The sequence below is a fragment of the Dendrobium catenatum genome, unplaced genomic scaffold (assembly GCF_001605985.2).
Source record: "Dendrobium catenatum unplaced genomic scaffold, ASM160598v2 fragScaff_scaffold_981, whole genome shotgun sequence".
Lineage (NCBI taxonomy): Eukaryota > Viridiplantae > Streptophyta > Magnoliopsida > Asparagales > Orchidaceae > Dendrobium > Dendrobium catenatum.
In genome coordinates, this window is record NW_021319443.1 from 18,741 (window position 1) to 37,040 (window position 18,300).

At 36.2% G+C, this 18,300-nt stretch overlaps 1 protein-coding gene across 8 annotated transcripts in view; it reads right to left on the reverse strand.

Moving 5' to 3' along the window:
- Window positions 1-1,645: 1,645 nt before the first annotated feature.
- The window catches only part of LOC110100611 (ATPase family AAA domain-containing protein FIGL1), a 108,516-nt gene continuing 91,861 nt past the window's right edge, over window positions 1,646-18,300 (reverse strand). Inside the window, exons 10-15 of one of the 8 annotated variants that reach the window (XR_003701745.1) lie at window positions 5,172-5,264; window positions 5,008-5,103; window positions 4,794-4,921; window positions 4,572-4,690; window positions 2,147-2,273; window positions 1,646-1,920 (exon numbers count right to left, since the gene is read on the reverse strand). Coding sequence is in view for 5 of the 8 variants with exons in the window: in XM_028697625.1 (XP_028553458.1) it covers window positions 4,589-4,690; window positions 4,794-4,921; window positions 5,008-5,103; window positions 5,172-5,264 (419 nt within the window). In the remaining 3 variants the exon portion in view is untranslated. Of the gene's footprint in view, window positions 1,921-2,146; window positions 2,346-4,337; window positions 4,691-4,787; window positions 4,922-5,007; window positions 5,104-5,171; window positions 5,265-18,300 lie in introns of those variants that run through there. The other 7 variants (XR_003701744.1, XR_003701743.1, XM_028697625.1 and 4 more) reach the window with 7 other exon arrangements.

Here is an 18,300-nt window from a genome sequence, read left to right on the forward strand (position 1 = left end):
TGTTCTTGTTTTCTTGCTTCCGCATTTATTTTTCTAGTGGTGTGATTTTGGTTTATGTGATTTTTATTCTTTGTGAAAAGAAATTTTTAAAATACCAATTCACCCCCCCTCTTGGTTAGCTTGGGACTAAGTTCATAGGGCTTAACATCCCTAATGAACTTTCAAAGAAATCATATCCGCAAACCTTTATTGATGAAGACAAGGTTAATAAGAAGGATTCGGTTTTTCTTGACAATATTCCTGAGTAAGATATAGAGAAACTTGATGCCTTATCTGATAAGATTATATCATATTTGGGTATAAATAACAAGTTTAATGTGTTATCTTGTGAGGAATATGGTAATGAAGATGTTGAAAACTTAGTTAAAGTCAATAATGTTGAAGTTGTTGTCAATGAAGATTCTAATAAATGAGCTTTTAATCAAGATGAGATAACTGAATTTAAACCTGACGGAATTTCCGAAGTAGTTCATGTTGGTGTTTCAATTGAAGATGATATCAACTTGGTAAAAAGCTTGAAGGAAAATTGCTGGGGCAATATAGAGGAGGTGGTTGTTGCTGTTACAGTTGGGAAAACTGCTGAACCAGAAGAAACTTTCAATAATATTGAAAGTTTATGTTGAGTTGTTCTTGATATTGAACCGGAGAATGCTACTCCAACGTCTGATGTTAATTTAAATTTTAAAAAGGCAAAGATTTTGAAGGTTGGTAATAAGAATGGTAACTCTTCCAACTCTAAACATAAGTTGTTTAAAGAACTTCAATCTTTAGGTCCAATGGAAGATCTACCTAGAAGAAGAAATGCTGATTTCATATTTAAGAATGATAAGGGGGTATTTCCCCTTCAGCTCACTAACATGCTTTATCCAAAAGATTGGGGCTTTGATGAAGGCCATATAAAGATTCATGTCTATCTTTATATTGGTTTTAATCAAGGTGGATTTCATTTGGCGGTTTGTGGAAGTTCAGGATCTTATAAAATTAATAAGATCTTGTTTCTTCCGTTGGCAGCAGGGTTGATAATTCTATGGAGATCTTTGTTCTCGAAGGATACATCGTTGGATTGGTTCAAATTTGTTGATCATTGTAGAGGGATTATAGTGGGTGGGATACTTAGCATTATTGTTTTTTTATTTTATGTTTTATTTGCATAATGAGATTAAAGTGATTAAATTTAGGATATTTATTATTTCTTATTTTATTCCTATTAAGGATCACTGGGATACTAACGAACCCTTTAGGTTGTTTTATTTTTGGTTTCCCCATCACCTCATTGATTAAAATGAGGAGTAGTGGATCTTATCTTTGTCATGATATTCTACTTATTGCAAATATTTATCTTTTATTATTTTTTTTGCTTTTTAATAATTGTTACTTACCATTTGTTTGGTAAGGTAACATCTTTAGTTGTTCTTAATTTCAGGTTTTAATACGTTTTATTTTTCTATTTAATGCAATTTGCATTCTCTCAAAAAAAAAAAAAAAAAAAAAAAAAAAAAAAAAAAAAAGATTATGCTTAAGAAAAAAATTGGTTAAGACTAGGAATACAAAAAGAGAAAATAGAAAAAGAGATTACAATAAAAAAATAGATGATTATGAGTTTCGAAATCAGAATTACACAAAACACAAACAGGAGGAATATAAATATTACTATCAGAAAGAGTATCAACAGTTTTAAAAAAAATTGGCAAATGCCAGTCTGGAATTGGTCGGCTTGTTGAGAGCTCATATGTCAAATACGTATATCTTTAAACTTTTGGTGAGAATTTACCAAATGTTTTCAGTAACATAGTTTATAAACGTACAAAATATTAATTTAATTTTGCAGTGAGTTAATTTACTTTGTATATATTTCTTGGCCGTTGAATTCAGAAATAGGAGCTGCCGAGTGCTTAGACATGGCTGAATTTGAGGCGATGACTGCAAAAAAACAATAGGAATTACTTATAGATGAAGTTGTCTATAAACAAAATTAAAAGATAATTTTATTTTTTAACTCTTATTTAGACTGTTTTTGAGTCATCTTTCTTGCTGCTTTTTGAATCAAATTTTTAGTACACATTTTTTTAGTTTAAAACTTTTGTATACTAAATACAATTTTAAAAAAATATTAAGAAAACAACATCAAGCGAAGTCTTAATCTTACATTAGAACTATGATTGAACTAGCAGAACTTGCAACGATAGAGCTCCACCATATTGCATGTATTCATTCATCCATGGTTCATGCATCCTAGTTGTCGTTTCTTCCTCCAACCATGTTGCTTCCTTCCTCTTCCTCTCAGTTAAAAATATATTACATAGTCTATGTTTTTTCGCCATGTGTTTTCATAGAAACTGCTACAACTTTATCCATTTACACCACTTAGAATCATCAATAAATGAGGTAATAATTTATGGTCGTCAAACTATTCCAACCGATATCACAAATTAAATAAAGGCTTCAATTCAATAAAAAAAAAATTATTTTCATAGCATAAACTTTATCAACACAAATAGTTATATATGGCTTGCATTCAAGAATGAAATCAATACAATTAATCTCATAAGCTATTTTCCTTTAACTACTAAAATAATAAGCAACAATATAGGATAACTATATTAAATAATTGGCAACCATAAAGGATAACCATCTCTTTTATTAAATAAATTTTAGACAGCACATTTTTAAATTACATAATGCTGCAACAAATTAATTCCTTATAATCATTCATATATATCATTTCTTATTAGGCACATGCATTATAAACTTTTAAACTTATTTTTCAAATTTATCATTAAGAATAAAATTATCTTAAATATATAATTGTTTTAAAATTCTATCAACATACTCGTAGGTGCATTTAAACCAGTAAAGTCAAATTTCTTTCCCTTAAGCTCTTTTAATACCAAGATGTGATAGTTTTAGACATCAACTCTCAAATTATAGACTAATACATTGGTATGATTGATCTCAAAATAATATGAATATGGATTCGATGCACAGATTTACATATGTCGCTAAAATTTATCATTTAAAAAAAAAATCATATATTACCTAACATTTAAAGGTTAACTTGGGCAGACACTTCATTTTATTCGAACGAAAATTTTGGTCAAAATATAATGCCAAAAAGTTGTTTGTTTCTATTTGATAAATTTATAATTGAGCTACTTAGCCTAACTGCAAATTAATGAAGATTTTGTTTTGTATGGCCAAAATTGGAGTGTAACACCCATTATTATATTTTCTGAGAAAATAAACCTAAAAACTTCATTCATAAGAAAATATCTAAAAAAATCTCTGTTATTAATGACTACAGTCTTTGATGATTACTTGATCCATGATTGAACCACATTCTGACTATTTACCAAACATGCCAAAACATACATAATTCTCTAATTAGTCAATTTTAAATACTCAAAAAAATCCATAGACTTTATAGAAACACTAAACACAGTACATAATGGACTTCTAATTACTAAAGGTTCTCTTAAACTATGTGCATCCTTTGATTTTGATTGGGTTACTGATACATCAGATGGCTAATCCACAACCAATTAATGTGCATATCTATGTAACTCTAATTTCATGGTATGCATGAAATAATCAATTGCAGCCCAATCATCCACAAAAGATGATTATCATGCACTTGCCAGATCTACCACTGGCATTATTTGGCTATATCAGTTATTAATAGAGTTTGGTTTTAAGAAGACAAAACTGACAGCTTCATATTATGATCACATTTCATTTTTAGCACTTAAAATCATGTTTTTTATGAGCGTACATAGCATACTAAAGTTGATTATCATTCCATTTGAGAAGATATCAAATTGAAAAATATTATTGCTCATCGCATTGCTTCTTAGGATCAAATCACTGATATCTTCACCGACTTCCTAAATAGCTGCCTAGCTCTTAATTTTTTTTATCTTAGAGACAAGCTAACAATTCATTCCAGATCCACAACTTGCTACGAGGAATCAAAAGAATAAAAAGATCTACATCAACTCTCTTCGTACACCATTGCTGCGGTCCAAACTGTTAATATCTAACAAGATATTTAATCTTAGACTTCATTTAGGATGGCTTTCTTACTGCTTCTTAAAGCCGTATTTTAGTATACAAATTTTAATTTTTAAACTAGAAAGCTATTTTTAGAAGATGAAAAAAAATCATCCCAAACGAAACTTTAATCATTGATTTGTAACTACTGTGACAGTTGTAATGATAAGTTTTCCTAATTTGTATTTAACAATTTTTGTTGCAATACTAACAATAGAATGGTAATGCCATCTCTTCTTCTTCGTATCACCTTGTGTGTTTTGGCTTTGTCACGCGTTTATACTGTAGAGTGACTTTAATGATTTTTATATTCACATGGCAATAGCATAAAAACAATATGATACGGAATGATATAGCTGACACCACAGTTTCGCCAACATATCAACCTTAAATTCAATATTAATCAATTCATGAATAGAGATATTCTAGGTTTGCTAGATTCAACTGTTCTATCCGTCATGAATATGGTTTAACGCTGCTATTAAGGGTCACAAATGGTAACGCATATTGTTAGCGTCACTCACCAATGTGATGTCAAAGCTTACATTGATAAGCTCCCAAATTGCCTATTCCATTCCTCGTAAGTGCCGAGCTCATTAAATGAAACTGAAGGTCTCACTTCTTGCAAAGCGTTCTTAAAGTCCTAAAAAGAGGACAGTAAATGAAATATATTTGATTACTTAAACACTGAATGAAAAAATAAGATCAGTATGGCGATCTCTTCTTTAACTCATGGGAATAAATACCTGAAGGGTCACTGGTCTCATATCCTCCTTCTTGAGCTTTGTTAGCTCGATACCCAGCCTGAGGGCTTCTCTTAGTGGTCCCATGGATGCATCCTTGACAAGGTTCTTCATGTCTGATCCCGAATAGCCTGGATCCTCACAGTAGTTCATAAATTATGATTGTAAACATGGCAATAAAATTGGACGCCGAATTTAAAAAAGACAAATAGAACACCTTCAGTTAACTTGCAGATGGTGGCATTATCTTCATCTGAAAGCTGGAACAGCCCATCCTTATCGAGAAGATTACGTACAATACAGGCTCTAGCTTCTTCATCACCAGTAAGGAAAGTTTGAATTGATTTCAAAAGACCAACAGAAAACTGAACTAAAACTAACCTGAGGAAGGGAGAGGTATGTACAGCCGCTTTGTAAGTCTTCTCCGTGCAGCCTCATCGAGTTCCTGGGGTCTGTTGGTTGCACCTATAGTTTCTCCCAAAGGGTAGGTTTAGAGGTTCAGTAAGGACTCACCACCCAATAATAATCCCACATCAATCTGGAACTTTAAATGAACAATACTGATAAAAGTAGCCAAAAAAAAAAAAAAAAAAAAACTGTGGCTTAAAAAAAACTGTAGCTTAGAATCAAGTTCATTATTGCAAGAGAAAAATTGCTTCCAAAAGTAAATCTTGATCATCTTAGCTATGCTCAACAGTGTTCAACCTAACTTGATCAAAGGATCATAATCGATAGTTATATGTTGATTCGTCCAAAAGAACCATATAGAGGTATGATGGATATTTATCTAAGTGAATTAAATGTGGGCTCCGAAAATTCACACCCCGGTTTCCCCTATTCTTCCAGATGAGTTTTAACAGATTAAGTTCCAGGGTAAATTTTCAAAAGGTATATTGTTTTAAAATAAGACACTACCCAAAGATTCGCCCTCATTTTGCGAGGACTTTACATTTGAGTGCCAATTTCCTATAGGCGCAGACCCCTATATTTAATTACCCCTCCTGATAATGAGAGAGATCTTTCGATTAAAGCTAGTTGTCAATCAGATACGTAGGGATATTTTGTATCTTTCGATTTTCAACACGGCCATCATTGGGGTATTTATGGCATTCGGAGATTTCGTTTTGATGATTGAACCTTCTTGACTATGTCAACTTGCCGACAGAGGATCGAATTTTTCATAGGCTAAATGCCTTTATTGGTGAATTTTTCTTATTATAGGCCTTAAAGGCCTAATATGAACGTATGAAACCAAATATCTCGGTTGATGCCGCGATCGTATATTTGTTCATTGATTCAAGTCGTGTCGACACCCGTCTTATCAAGGAGAAGGATTTGAATTGAACTTAAGTTCATTTCATGATCCGCACAACATTCTCAGACGTTACGTTGTGGGCTCCGAAAATTGCGCCCCGGCCTCCCTGACTTTTAGGGGGTTTTAACAGATTAGGTTCAGGGGTAAGTTTGGGAAGGTAGATTGGGATTATAGATAAGACACTACCTAGAGACTTCGCCCTTTTTTTGCGAGGTCTTTATGATCTGAGTTCTTATTTTCTATAGGCGCAAGCCCCTATAGTTAATTATCCCTCTCGGTAACGAGAGAGAACTTTCGATTAAGGCCAATCGTCGATGAAATACATAGAAATACGTGTTATCTGGCATATAGTAGCAACATGGGTTTACGTATTGGAAGTTCGACTTTTGCATTAGAAGGGAGACATCGGCTATGGAGATTGAAGTTTCTTGTGACTTGAGGAGGTTGAATCGGGTAGAGGAGATATGGGAGTTGGCTTCAGCTAGGTAGAGGCGATGGGCTCTTCGATTAAGGGTGGAGATCAGGCTGGGGCACGCAAGGCAGAAGGTCTTGTTGCAGCTAGTGAAGTCAGCTTTGGCAAGGTAGGGGCTTGTTTGGCTTTGGCTTGGGGTTCGGGAAGAAGATGGAGGCCAGAGTGGCCGTGGCTGAAGCTCGGGTCAGAAGAAGGGAGGAGTCGTCAAAGATCTTGCGAGCTATGGGAGAAGTGACGAAATGAAAGCCTCGTTCATTGTTGTATCTAACGACTCAAATGGAAGCGCAACCGAGGCGAGAAACGGGTTTTACGAAAGTTTTGATGCAAGTGACACCGAATGCACATGGATTTCGGTGGGATTTCAGTAGGATTCACATATTTGACGGGTACGAGGTATGTATGCGGGATTTCTGCCTTCTTCACTTTTTTTGTTCTTTATATAAAGGCCAACAAATGCCCCTCAACAAATGTGGTATGCGTCTAGAGTGAATCACGTTTGTTGTATGCTAATTAATCTTGTGGATCTCCAAATACTTGCTCTGGATGTCACACAGAAGTTCTCATTTCACGGATCTCCAAAAGCTTATTTGAATATCATGATAAGGGCTTCATTTTGCAGATCTCCAAAAGCTCATATGGATGTCATGCTAATGATGAGGACATCGCTCAGAGATTCAGACACGTGTACCAGCGACGGAAATGTAGATCGACGGCTATGATTCAACGTCTTTACTTTTGACGCTTTATGTTTTATCTAGTCTTGTTGTATGCATGATGTTTTATTTAGTTTTTTGTTGTTTTCCGATTTTACCCTTATGGGGAGTGTCTTGTCATTGTAGCGTGGAGGACAAGTTTGTACTTTTTCTTTTCATGTTGAGAGGTCTATATACTGGCCATATGTGATGTAATAGGATGATGAATGCTTAATGAAATTTCTTTGTTTCTTCTTCTTCTTGTATGAGAGCTAGAGAGAAGGGAGAGTGAGCTCAAGGTGAGCGAGTGCAATACCCACCAGCTATTGGAAGAGTCCGCGACTCATGGTATTTATTTTGTATCTTTTTTTTTCTTCTCCACCCTTGTTCTTTTCCTCTCCTACCCGCCCATTCCCTTAGCCCCACCGCCAGCCATCTCCCCACCAAAATCGCCCCACGCCTCCACCTCATCAAGCCCACCCGCCACCTAGTTCCCTCACCCCTACCCAACCCGACACCCCTTCATCCCCCACCTACCTTGCCACCGGCCACCCCTTGCTTCCCCCTCGTTATGGTGATCTCAACACCTTAATGACTTTCCATATTTACTCCAACAAGAAAATAGGAAGAATTTAATTCCATTTGAAATTCAAATTTTGAATTTCAAATTCTTTCTTTTTTTTAGAATTCCTAATTACGAAAGTATTAGTCATGACCCTAATCTAAATTCAAAATAGATTGGAATTTTTTTTTTGCTTTCCTAATTCATAAGTCTTGTTTAGAAAGAACCTAACTCCCCCATAATTCGCTTCCCCTCTCTCTCTATGCCGCCGGCCCATTAATTCTCAATCAATGCTTTAATTACATTTAATTTGAAATGAAATTTCAAATAACTTCCCTCCAAATTTAATTAAAATCTGAGATTAATTTCATATTTAGATTAAACCACACCTCCACCCTAACCGAACCTAAGCTCTTTCAAAACCTAGCCTCCTTCCCACCTATCCAAGCTGTCCCCACCCCTCTCCCTCCTATTCAAGCCGCCGGCCTCCCTCTCCGCCACCCTTTTCTATCTTTTGTCTTCCTGCTGGTGTCCTCTCCTCATGCTTATGATGCATGGCCGATCCCGAGGTCGATCATGGCTTCACATACAACGACCGAGGGGAAATCGACATCTTCCTCTCCCCCTTTTACGAGCCTGACTGGGAATACGACGAAACGGTGAAAAGATATGTTAAGCACATCCTCTATTGCTTAGCAAAGATGATCGATCTCCAAAATCCTAAGACGCCTTGGCTTCTCATCGAGAGATCTACCCCTTCTCGGTCCGTGGCTACCTCTCCATCAACAAAGACCTTCAGTACCATCTTTCTAGTGGCAGTTTTTCTCATCGTATGCTTCATCTTCAACTGCTAAAGCCTAAGAGTGATTGAGTGAGTAGGAACTCAAAGTGACCATGTCTTGATGTTACGCTGTGGATTCTTGATTACTTGCTATTAGTACTACTATTTAATTTTTGTTGTTATTGCAATTGTATTGCTAGCCTCTTGTAACGGCTTACTATTATCTAATCTTCCAACGAATGTTCTAAGAATTTAACTCGATTGAAGCATGAGTTACTAATTAGCAATGTGTAAATTACATCTTTATTGTTACAATTCCAAAGCAACTCTTCGCATGTTTGTTTTACATCATATTTGGTATCAGAGCATGGTAGACATGCATGTCATGTACTAGAAAAATATCCTAGGGTTTAGCCAAGCGTTAAACCTAAAATTTTGCATGCATATCATCGCATATATAATTTTATTCACTGTTTTCATTGCTGACCCTGTATTTCCTGCAAGCATTTAGTGGAGTTTAAGTCATTCTAGCACGTGTCTTAGTGCTGCCTTTAAACCCACAACTCTTTTAAGTGTTTAGGATAACTGCACCCTTAGCGTAAGCTGCTGTCCTCACTGTTCCAGCAACATTTAGACACCATTTAGTGAACTTAAAGTCGTGTCTATGTGCTGCCCTCACCCTGTTCCCCTATAATACTTAGACGACTTAAGCCACTGTTTGTTTGCTGTCCCGAGAATTACTGCTGCTGTTGGTACCTTTTTAGTGAGCAAACTGTTGTGATTAGCTGCTGTCCTTGACCTAGGAATCTTCCCTAGTGTCCCCTAACATCCAACCATGGATCCGTAACACATTCAAGCAACTTTAGACCTAATTGTGGGCCAACTTGGAACGGTTATGCAACAAATTAGGAACACCCAAAGTGATTTAGTTGAGTTTAGACGCTAAACGGGTGAGAGACTTGACAACATTGAGGGAATAGGAAACCTAGCAATCTACACCCCTCTAGACCCCACTCTCCTTATGGCGATGACAACCGTACTGAATACGGACCTCCTAGAGATCACTACCGACCCAATCACCGACCAAATCAAGAACCGGTAGGACGCGACACTCCTTGGAGAGATAACGATACCCAACTGCTTAAAAATATTCGAATAGATGCCCCGTCCTTCGATGGTACGTTAGATCCCCAAGTTTTCCATGATTGGCTCAAAGTGATGGATAGTTATTTCAAGTGGTACAATATTTCAGAGAAAATAAAGGTTTGATTTGCGGAAATAAAGTTGACTGGTAGAGCTAACCAGTATTGGACTAACTTAGAACACATGCAAGAAACTCGAGGGGAATACCCTGTGACTGAGTCGAGAATGATGAAGCAAGAATTGAAATAGAAATACCTCCCTCCTTCCTACTACCCTAGACTTTTGGATCATTGGAACATATTAACCCAAGGAAGCAAGCCCGTCAAGGAGTATATCTCGGCCTTTGATAATTTCATGATTCGTTGTAATGGTGATGCTATCAAGAATTTATGTACTTTTTTATTTTGTTTGAAAAATAGTATATTTTGTTTTCTATTTTATTTTATTTTCTTTTTTAGCTATCCAATGATGGGAAAGCATCCAATGATCATGGTAGGTGATGCATATGGCTTGGTAGACCTTTGGTTTGCTGGCTCGATTGGTCCCTGGCTGGTGGTGGTTCGCGGGTTGGCTGTTTTGGAGCATTTGGTTTTGAGCTAATTCTCTAAGTTGCTTGAGCTGAAGTTTAGTAGCTCTTTAATTCTCAAAAAGGTACCTCATTAAGAAGAGTTTACTTTTGGAGTGGCCTTGTCCCTTCCCCTTCCCCTTTTCTTCTTGTCTCTTGGGATTCCGTGGCTTGTATTTAATAGGGGCTGAATTCTATGCTGTGAATTCATTGGGAAGTTATTGATTTTAATGCTTTACCTTTGAGAATTCAGCCAGCCTTTGTTTTCCCGATCTGTGCTGCTTTTCCCGTTGCTGTGCTGCATTGAAATTTCCGCCTGCTTGCTGGTGCCTTGATTCCGTGAGTTGCTGGGTTGTTTTTCCGAAAAAGGCTCTTGGAAATCCTATGGAAAATAATGCTTGGGATGATGTGTGCATTCATAAAGGTGGCTTTTGGCATTCCTTTTCTTAGCCTAAAAAAATGAGATGATGTTGTGAAGAAAAGGGAGTTAATATTTGTGAGCATATTTGCTATTAACCTGCGGGTTTATTCGGAAATACTGCGGGCTCTTTCCAACCTTCTTTTCTCATCCCCTCCGAAAATCCTGCGGGCTCTTTCCACCCTTTCTTCTCGGGCTTCTAATCTCTTCGTCTCTCCGCAAGTGCCACTCCATCTGTATCCTTCTTCTCAACAGTGAAGCAACTTTAGGGTGTTGTGTCTTGGTTGATTTGGAAGCATTTGGGACAGTCTTGCTGTGGTGGACCATCGGTTTGCTAGTTCTATGCACTTTACTTATTTATCCTACAAATTCGATGCATGTGAGGAACCCGCTCTGACGGTTGTCTGAGGGTAGCGTTTTTTTTTTATTTCTTTAAAATCTCCTAGTATCTTTTATTGTGTTTGTCAAGTTTTGGGTCGTTTGCGTTTATTTAATAAAATTTGTTTTAAGTTCTAGTCATTGTGTTAGTTTTCTTCTTGTGTGTCTTTTGTGATCAAGAGATATAGGTTCCCTATATCCCTTGTCTACATCAAAAGGGGAAGAGACCACCACTCCTACCCAACTTCTGTCAATGTTTAGAGCTGGTCTAAGAGAAGATCTTCGGAATGAATTTTTTGCCAGAGGAGTGAACACTTTTGAATCTGCCTGTAGTATTGTACTAGATTTAGAAGAATCTAGGAGCCACACCTCTAAAAACCAAGACCCTCGTCTTAACCCGTTTAAATCCTCCTCTAGCCAGCCTTACAATAAACCCACTGGACTCCCGACTAGTTGACCTTCCCCTAGCCAAACCCAACCTCATCCGGACTATAAAGGCAAAACACCAAAACGGGAAACACCCAAGACCCCTGCAGGCACTAAGTATTTTAAATGCCATGGGTACGTACACATTGCCTCCCAATGTTCCATCCCGTTTAAGGTCACAAAAATTTAGGAAGTCACCGAAGAAGAGGATGAACCGAACACCGAACTAGTTCATCATATTGATTACGACGAGGAATTTTTCTGCGAGAACGATACTGCCGTGATCCACTGCCTCCAAAAGATGGATCACTTAGACCTACAAGTCGTTAGGTGTGCCTTTTCACAACCTAAGCTAAGAGACGAATAGCGACGAACATCAATCTTCTATAGTTTCACCAAGATAGGACATAAGAACTATAAAGTCATAATCGACAGTGCAAGTTGTATTAATGTTGGGTCGTCTGCGATGATTTCTATAGTCCACTTAAAAGCCACACCACACCCGAACCCTATGGGCTCCGAAAATTTGGCCCCAGCTTCCCCGCCGCGCTATTGTTGTTTGTGCTTTTTATTCGGCGAAGGGAGTTTTAACGGATTAAGTTCCGGTGTAAATTTTGGAAGGCAGATCAGTTTGTAGATAAGACACTACCCAGAGATTTCGCCCTCATTTTGTGAGGACTTTATGATCTGAGTTCTGGTTTCTTATAGGCGCAAGCCCCTATAGTTAATTACCCCTCTCGATCACGAGAGAGAACTTTCGATTAAGGCTAGTCGTCAATCAGATACGTATAAATACGTGTTATCTGGCATATAGTAGCAGCATGGGTATGGATATTGAGAGTTTGGAAAATTTGATATTTAAAATAGAAATTTTCACCATCTTGCACTTAAAGCGGATGGTGGGGGAATTGATGATAGACCCGATCAAGATCCCATGATTCCGTCATCCCGGGCCAACGTGGTCCCTGGTCTACTTAGTCAGAGGAGGTAGTCAACCCAACCTGACAGAAGGATCCTTGTCGGCAGCCATGGGTTGTTTCGTCCAAGGAGACTTTATAGACCTGGGGTGAATGTCTGTCTAAGGAGAAATTATTCTGTATGGAATCCGCTCACAAAGATGTGTTCGGTCGCCAATAGGTGCCAATAAAAATATTACACGTGGCGTGCTTACGTGAAAAGTTAAGGCCCGACCCGTTTGTCATTTCGGACCAACTGTAGACTAAAAGATACAAGGCCCGCCCAGTAAATACAATGAAAAAGGCGAAAAATTTTAACATTTACGAAATTCCACATTTCGGCCATTCGCTCCAGTTCTCCCGAGTTTCCTGAAAAAAACATCTTCTGAAAAAATCCAGCAATCTCTTATGCTCATCATGGAGGGAAAGGATTCACCTGCAAAGAAAAAGGTACGTAAATGCTTACAATGACATAAAATGACTACGTATTTCTTTGGTATTCAATGCGTATTTGCTGAAGAAACCAAAAAATAAAATAAAATCATTCCGAGAACTATAAAAAATTATGTTTATCCCACCATTTACGTTCTTTCTACGTATTTTCTTTATATACAATGTGTTTATTCTGCGTATATGTTGAAGACAAACCCTAACATTTTATAATAAATACTTTGGATCTTTAAATCATAAAAATAAACTTCCAATAAAGAAAAACGATTAGTGTAAAAAACCCTAGATTTCTGCTGATATTTTTCGTATCCGTTGCGTACTTTGAGTATGTAATGCGTATAGCATACGTATACGTTGCGTAAAGAATGCGTATAATATGCGTGTACTCTGCGTATGCTTTGCGTATTTTATTGTGGTTTATATGCGTACTTAATGCGTATCACTTGCTTCTCTAAATTAATTTTAATTTCTTAATTTACGCAGATTTACGTCCGTCCTATATCTTATCGATACTATGTTTCGACATTTAGAACATTTTGTGATACTTTTTTCGAGTTAATTCCTATTGAAGTTGAAGAAAAGTTGGAGCTGAATATTTACCAATTTCTTCAATTTCCTGGATTTGAGCAAAACGCCCCACTAATCTACCAGCAGCTGACAATGTGGAATATTCAAAAGCAAAGTTTTATTATAGAGGGTCATGTTGTACCTTTCACAGTTGATGAACTGGCCCTCCTTACTGGTCTTCCAAACAGAAGTGAGGAGATTGCCTGGATAACCTTGTCCACTTCAACAAACACTTCAAATATTATAAAGTCTGAAATGCTTGAGTTGACTAGAGAAAGCGCCTCATATACTGAAAACATTTATTATATACTTATGTTCTAATTTATTTTTCCAACAAAACAACTTTAAAGTTCCTAGGTTGTTAAAAACAATAGCAAATAATGTTGATGATTTTTCATCAATTAACTGGGCATGGTCAATTTGGGAATGTCTGATTGAAGATTTTAATAATGTGTCTTTGAAGATATCAAAGAACAAGCCAGCAGGTTATGTCAATGGATTTGTGCCACTGCTAATTGTGAGTGCTAAAACAATTCTAATTTAACATTTAATTTGACTGATTGATTTGCTAAAATTTACTGAAAAAATCTCAATTTTATGCAGGTTTGGTTCCTAGAGTACACTTCCATTCATCTCCCGAAGTACCCTCAGAGAAGGCCCCGTTTCCTTCGATGGGGTGATGACATTGAATATAACACTGAGAAGACAGCTAAATTATTTATTAATTTAAAAAGAAGACAGGTATACATTGTGAAAATATTGCGTATTTTCTTGCATATAGATAGCATATTGCTTGCGTATTTTTTTTGCGTATATATTGTGTATAGACTGCGTATAGATTGTGTATTTATTACAGATTAATTTTTCACAGATTTTTGTTGACATCCAAGGAGTTACCCCTGAAGAACCTAATCTTCTGTGTATCAAGAAATGTCCATCAAGCCCTATTTCACCCATTCAAACTAACACACCTGAACATCATCTCCCCCTACAATCTCCCCAGCAGCCCGAACCCAAATCTACCTTGAAAACCCAACCCCAATCAGTCGATGATCTTGAAGAGAAAGTAATGAAAATTGTGCAGGATGCCATGGTCAACCTCTTCCAAGAATTTGAAGCTAGGATGAGCAAGAATTTTGAGCAAATTGTGAAAAGAGTTGATCTTGTTGATAACAAGCTCCAAAATTGCATTCTTCAAGGAATTCTTAATCCTGACCAGCAAGCTGCTCCCTCCTCATCATCATTCATTCCCCATACAATGAAGAATAGTCGGATATCATCTGAACACATAATGACCAAGGCTGCTGACCAAGAGATGACCCAGGCTGCTGAAAGGGTTTACAAAAAGCAAAAATTAGACAGAAAATCAATCCCAAAGAAAAAAAGAAACAGAAAAGGGTATACCACCCCCAAGAAGAACCTTCCCAAGAAGAGCCATCACAGAAAGTTCCATCCCCCAAAGCACCTTCCCCAGTAGAACCATCCCATCAAGTACCATCACCTAGCAAAGAAGAACCTGCCAAAGAAGCTCCCCAAGAAGAACCAAATCAAATTGTTGAATCCATAAAAGAACCTCCCCCAGTAGAACCATCCCCAAAAGAACATCCTCAAGTGGAACCATCCCAAAAAGAACATCCCCAAGAAGAACTAACCCAAATTGTTCCTTCCCAAGTAGAAACAGCCCTAATTGTTCCATCACCAAAAGAACCTACCCAAGAAACATCCCCAAATGAACCTCCGAAAAAAGAACCTCCCCAAAAAAGTTCCACTAACAAAAAAAGTAATCAATGTTGATAATGTTATAGTAAAGGGTTTCCTTGCTAGTCCTATAGTGAACTTCAAAGGCTTGGAGATGTTGAGTCCAGAGAAAACATAAAGAAATATCTTGACAGTTATTTTATTTGCGTATTGTGTACGTAATTGGTGCATATGGATTGCATAATTTGTGCGTACTGATTGCATATGAAATGTGTTTTATATGCGTACCTAATGCGTATTTTTTGTTTAATGATTTTAGTAGCATGCCAATATTTGAAGCTGAGAACGTTATAATTTCAAGACGTGGGATGGACGAAATATTATCCGACGGATACCTTGACAATTATCATGTTGATTCCTTTGCCATTTTATTAACTAAGAAGGCTAAAATTTCAACATAAAAGTATCATAAATTTATATACATCTCACCAACGTATTGGGTTAGTATACTAGTTTATTTTATATATAATTATATATTTCGACTATTTTATTCTTATATCTAATTCTTGCAGCATTACAAGTTGAATGATGAAAGTTTAAAATTGTTCATCGAACACGTAAACTACAATTATGTTCATTCATGCAACATTATAATTAATCCAATTATTGACGGTTCACACTGAACCCTTCTGGTTGGCTACCGAAATCAGCAAAAATGGGAATTTTACGATTCTGTACCCAACCCTATGGATAGAAGTATTGCTATAAAGATTGTGATTTTGATTGTAAGCTTATATTGCTAAAAAATTTCGAAATTATTTTTCAGTGAACTAAATTCTATTACATATATTGTTCAGATTGCAAGCTTATATAAGGATTGCAAAGAAGCTTTTGATGATAATATCAGCAAATGGAGTTTCAAGACAATCAAGAAGGCGCCAACTCAGTCAAACAATACAGATTGCGGAATGTTTGTTTGCAAATACATGGAAAACATTATTCGACAAAAAAACTCCAAGTGGAGAGAGAGTAAAGATTGGCAGGAAAAAATGACAATGTATAAGGCAAAATTCTCATACGAATTGTTTTATGCTTCGTTGAAATGAACTTTTTATATTTTATTTTTGTGTAAATAACTGATACATGTAAATTATCTGTGCATAAAATGGAGTGTTTAAGGTCGATGATCCTTTATTCCTTATGATTAAGAATGATTTCATAATATTTTGCAAAGTATGCATTCTATACGCTTGTAATACGGAGTCTAGAAGCATGGAATACGCCTTTCATACGCAAATAATAATTCTTAAAAAATTTATAGGAATTTGGAATGCTTCGAATCGTGAAGAAAATAATCAGGAATCGTTGAATTAAGAAGCATTTCTTATTGGTTTGCAAAGTACTCATTCTATACGCATACAAAATGCCGTTTAGACGCATTAGATACGCATTCCATACCCAAATAATAGTAATTAGGTTTTCATAAAAAATTAAAGGTTTTAGAAATGCTTCGTCTCGTGAATAAAAGAGTCAAGAAGCGTTGAATATTGAGTTTCTCACCATTGAACCTTCATTCCTTGGGATTAAGAGGGACTTTCTAAGGGTTTGCAAAGTACGAACCCTATACGACTGATATGCGCATACCGTAAGCACATCATACGCTATCCATACGCAAATCCCAGTAATTGTTTTCTACTTAAAAAATTTATTTAATTCGAATTTAATTGATACGATGCATTCCATCGGTATGAATAATGCAAAAACTCATTTTACTATCGTTATAAAATGATTATAAAAAATTTCTCAATGAGACATATTATTTGTGTACACCCTTGTGCTATACAGGTGATGGTTCTAGAGTGTGGGTGTTATGCTTCACTTGTTTAGCATTCATTGGAGTATATGGAGAATCAAAGTTGTTTGGAATGTTTCGTCTCGTGAATAAAAGAGTCAGGAAGTATTGAATATTGGGTTTCTCACAATTGAACCTTCAATCCTTGGGATTAAGAGGGACTTTAATGAGTTTGCAAAGTAAGCACCCTATACGCCTGATATACGCATACCATACGCATACGCAAATCACAGTAATTATTTTCTACTTAAAAAATTTTATTTAATTCAAATTTAATTGATTCGATGCATTCCTTCGATATGAATCGTGCAAAAACTCATTTTACCATCATTATAAAATGATTATAAAAATTTTTTCATTGAGAAATATTATTTGTGTTCACCCTTGTGCTACACAAGTGATGGTTCTAAAGTGTGGGTGTTATGCTTCACTGGTTTAGCATTCATTGGAATATATGGAGAATCAAAGTTGTTTATAATGTTTTGTCTCGTGAATAAAAAAGTCAGGAAGCGTTAAATATTGGGTTTCTTACCATTGAACCTTCAATCATTGGGATTAAGAGGGACTTCTATGGGTTTGCAAAGTACGCACCCTATACGCCTGACATACGCATACCGTACGCACCGCATACGCCATCCATACGCAAATCACAGTAATTATTTTCTACTTAAAAATATTTATTTAATTCGAATTTAATTGATTAGATGCATGGAATACGCCTTTCATACGCAAATAATAATTCTTAAAAAATTTATAGGAATTTGGAATGCTTCGAATCGTGAAGAAAAGAATCAAGAATCGTTGAATTAAGAAGCATTTCTTATTGGTTTGCAAAGTACGCATTTTATACGCATACAAAATGCCGTTTAGACGCATTAGATACGCATTCCATACCCAAATAATAGTAATTGGGTTTTCATAAAAAATTAAAGGTTTTTGAAATGCTTCGTCTCGTGAATGAAAGAGTCAAGAAGCGTTGAATATTGGGTTTCTCACCATTAAGCCTTCATTACTTGGGATTAAGAGGGACTTTCTAAGGGTTTGCAAAGTACGAACCCTATACGACTGATATGCGCATACCGTAAGCACATCATACGCTATCCATACGCAAATCCCAGTAATTGTTTTCTACTTAAAAAATTTATTTAATTCGAATTTAATTGATTCGATGCATTCCATCGGTATGAATAATGCAAAAACTCATTTTACCATCGTTATAAAATGATTATAAAAAA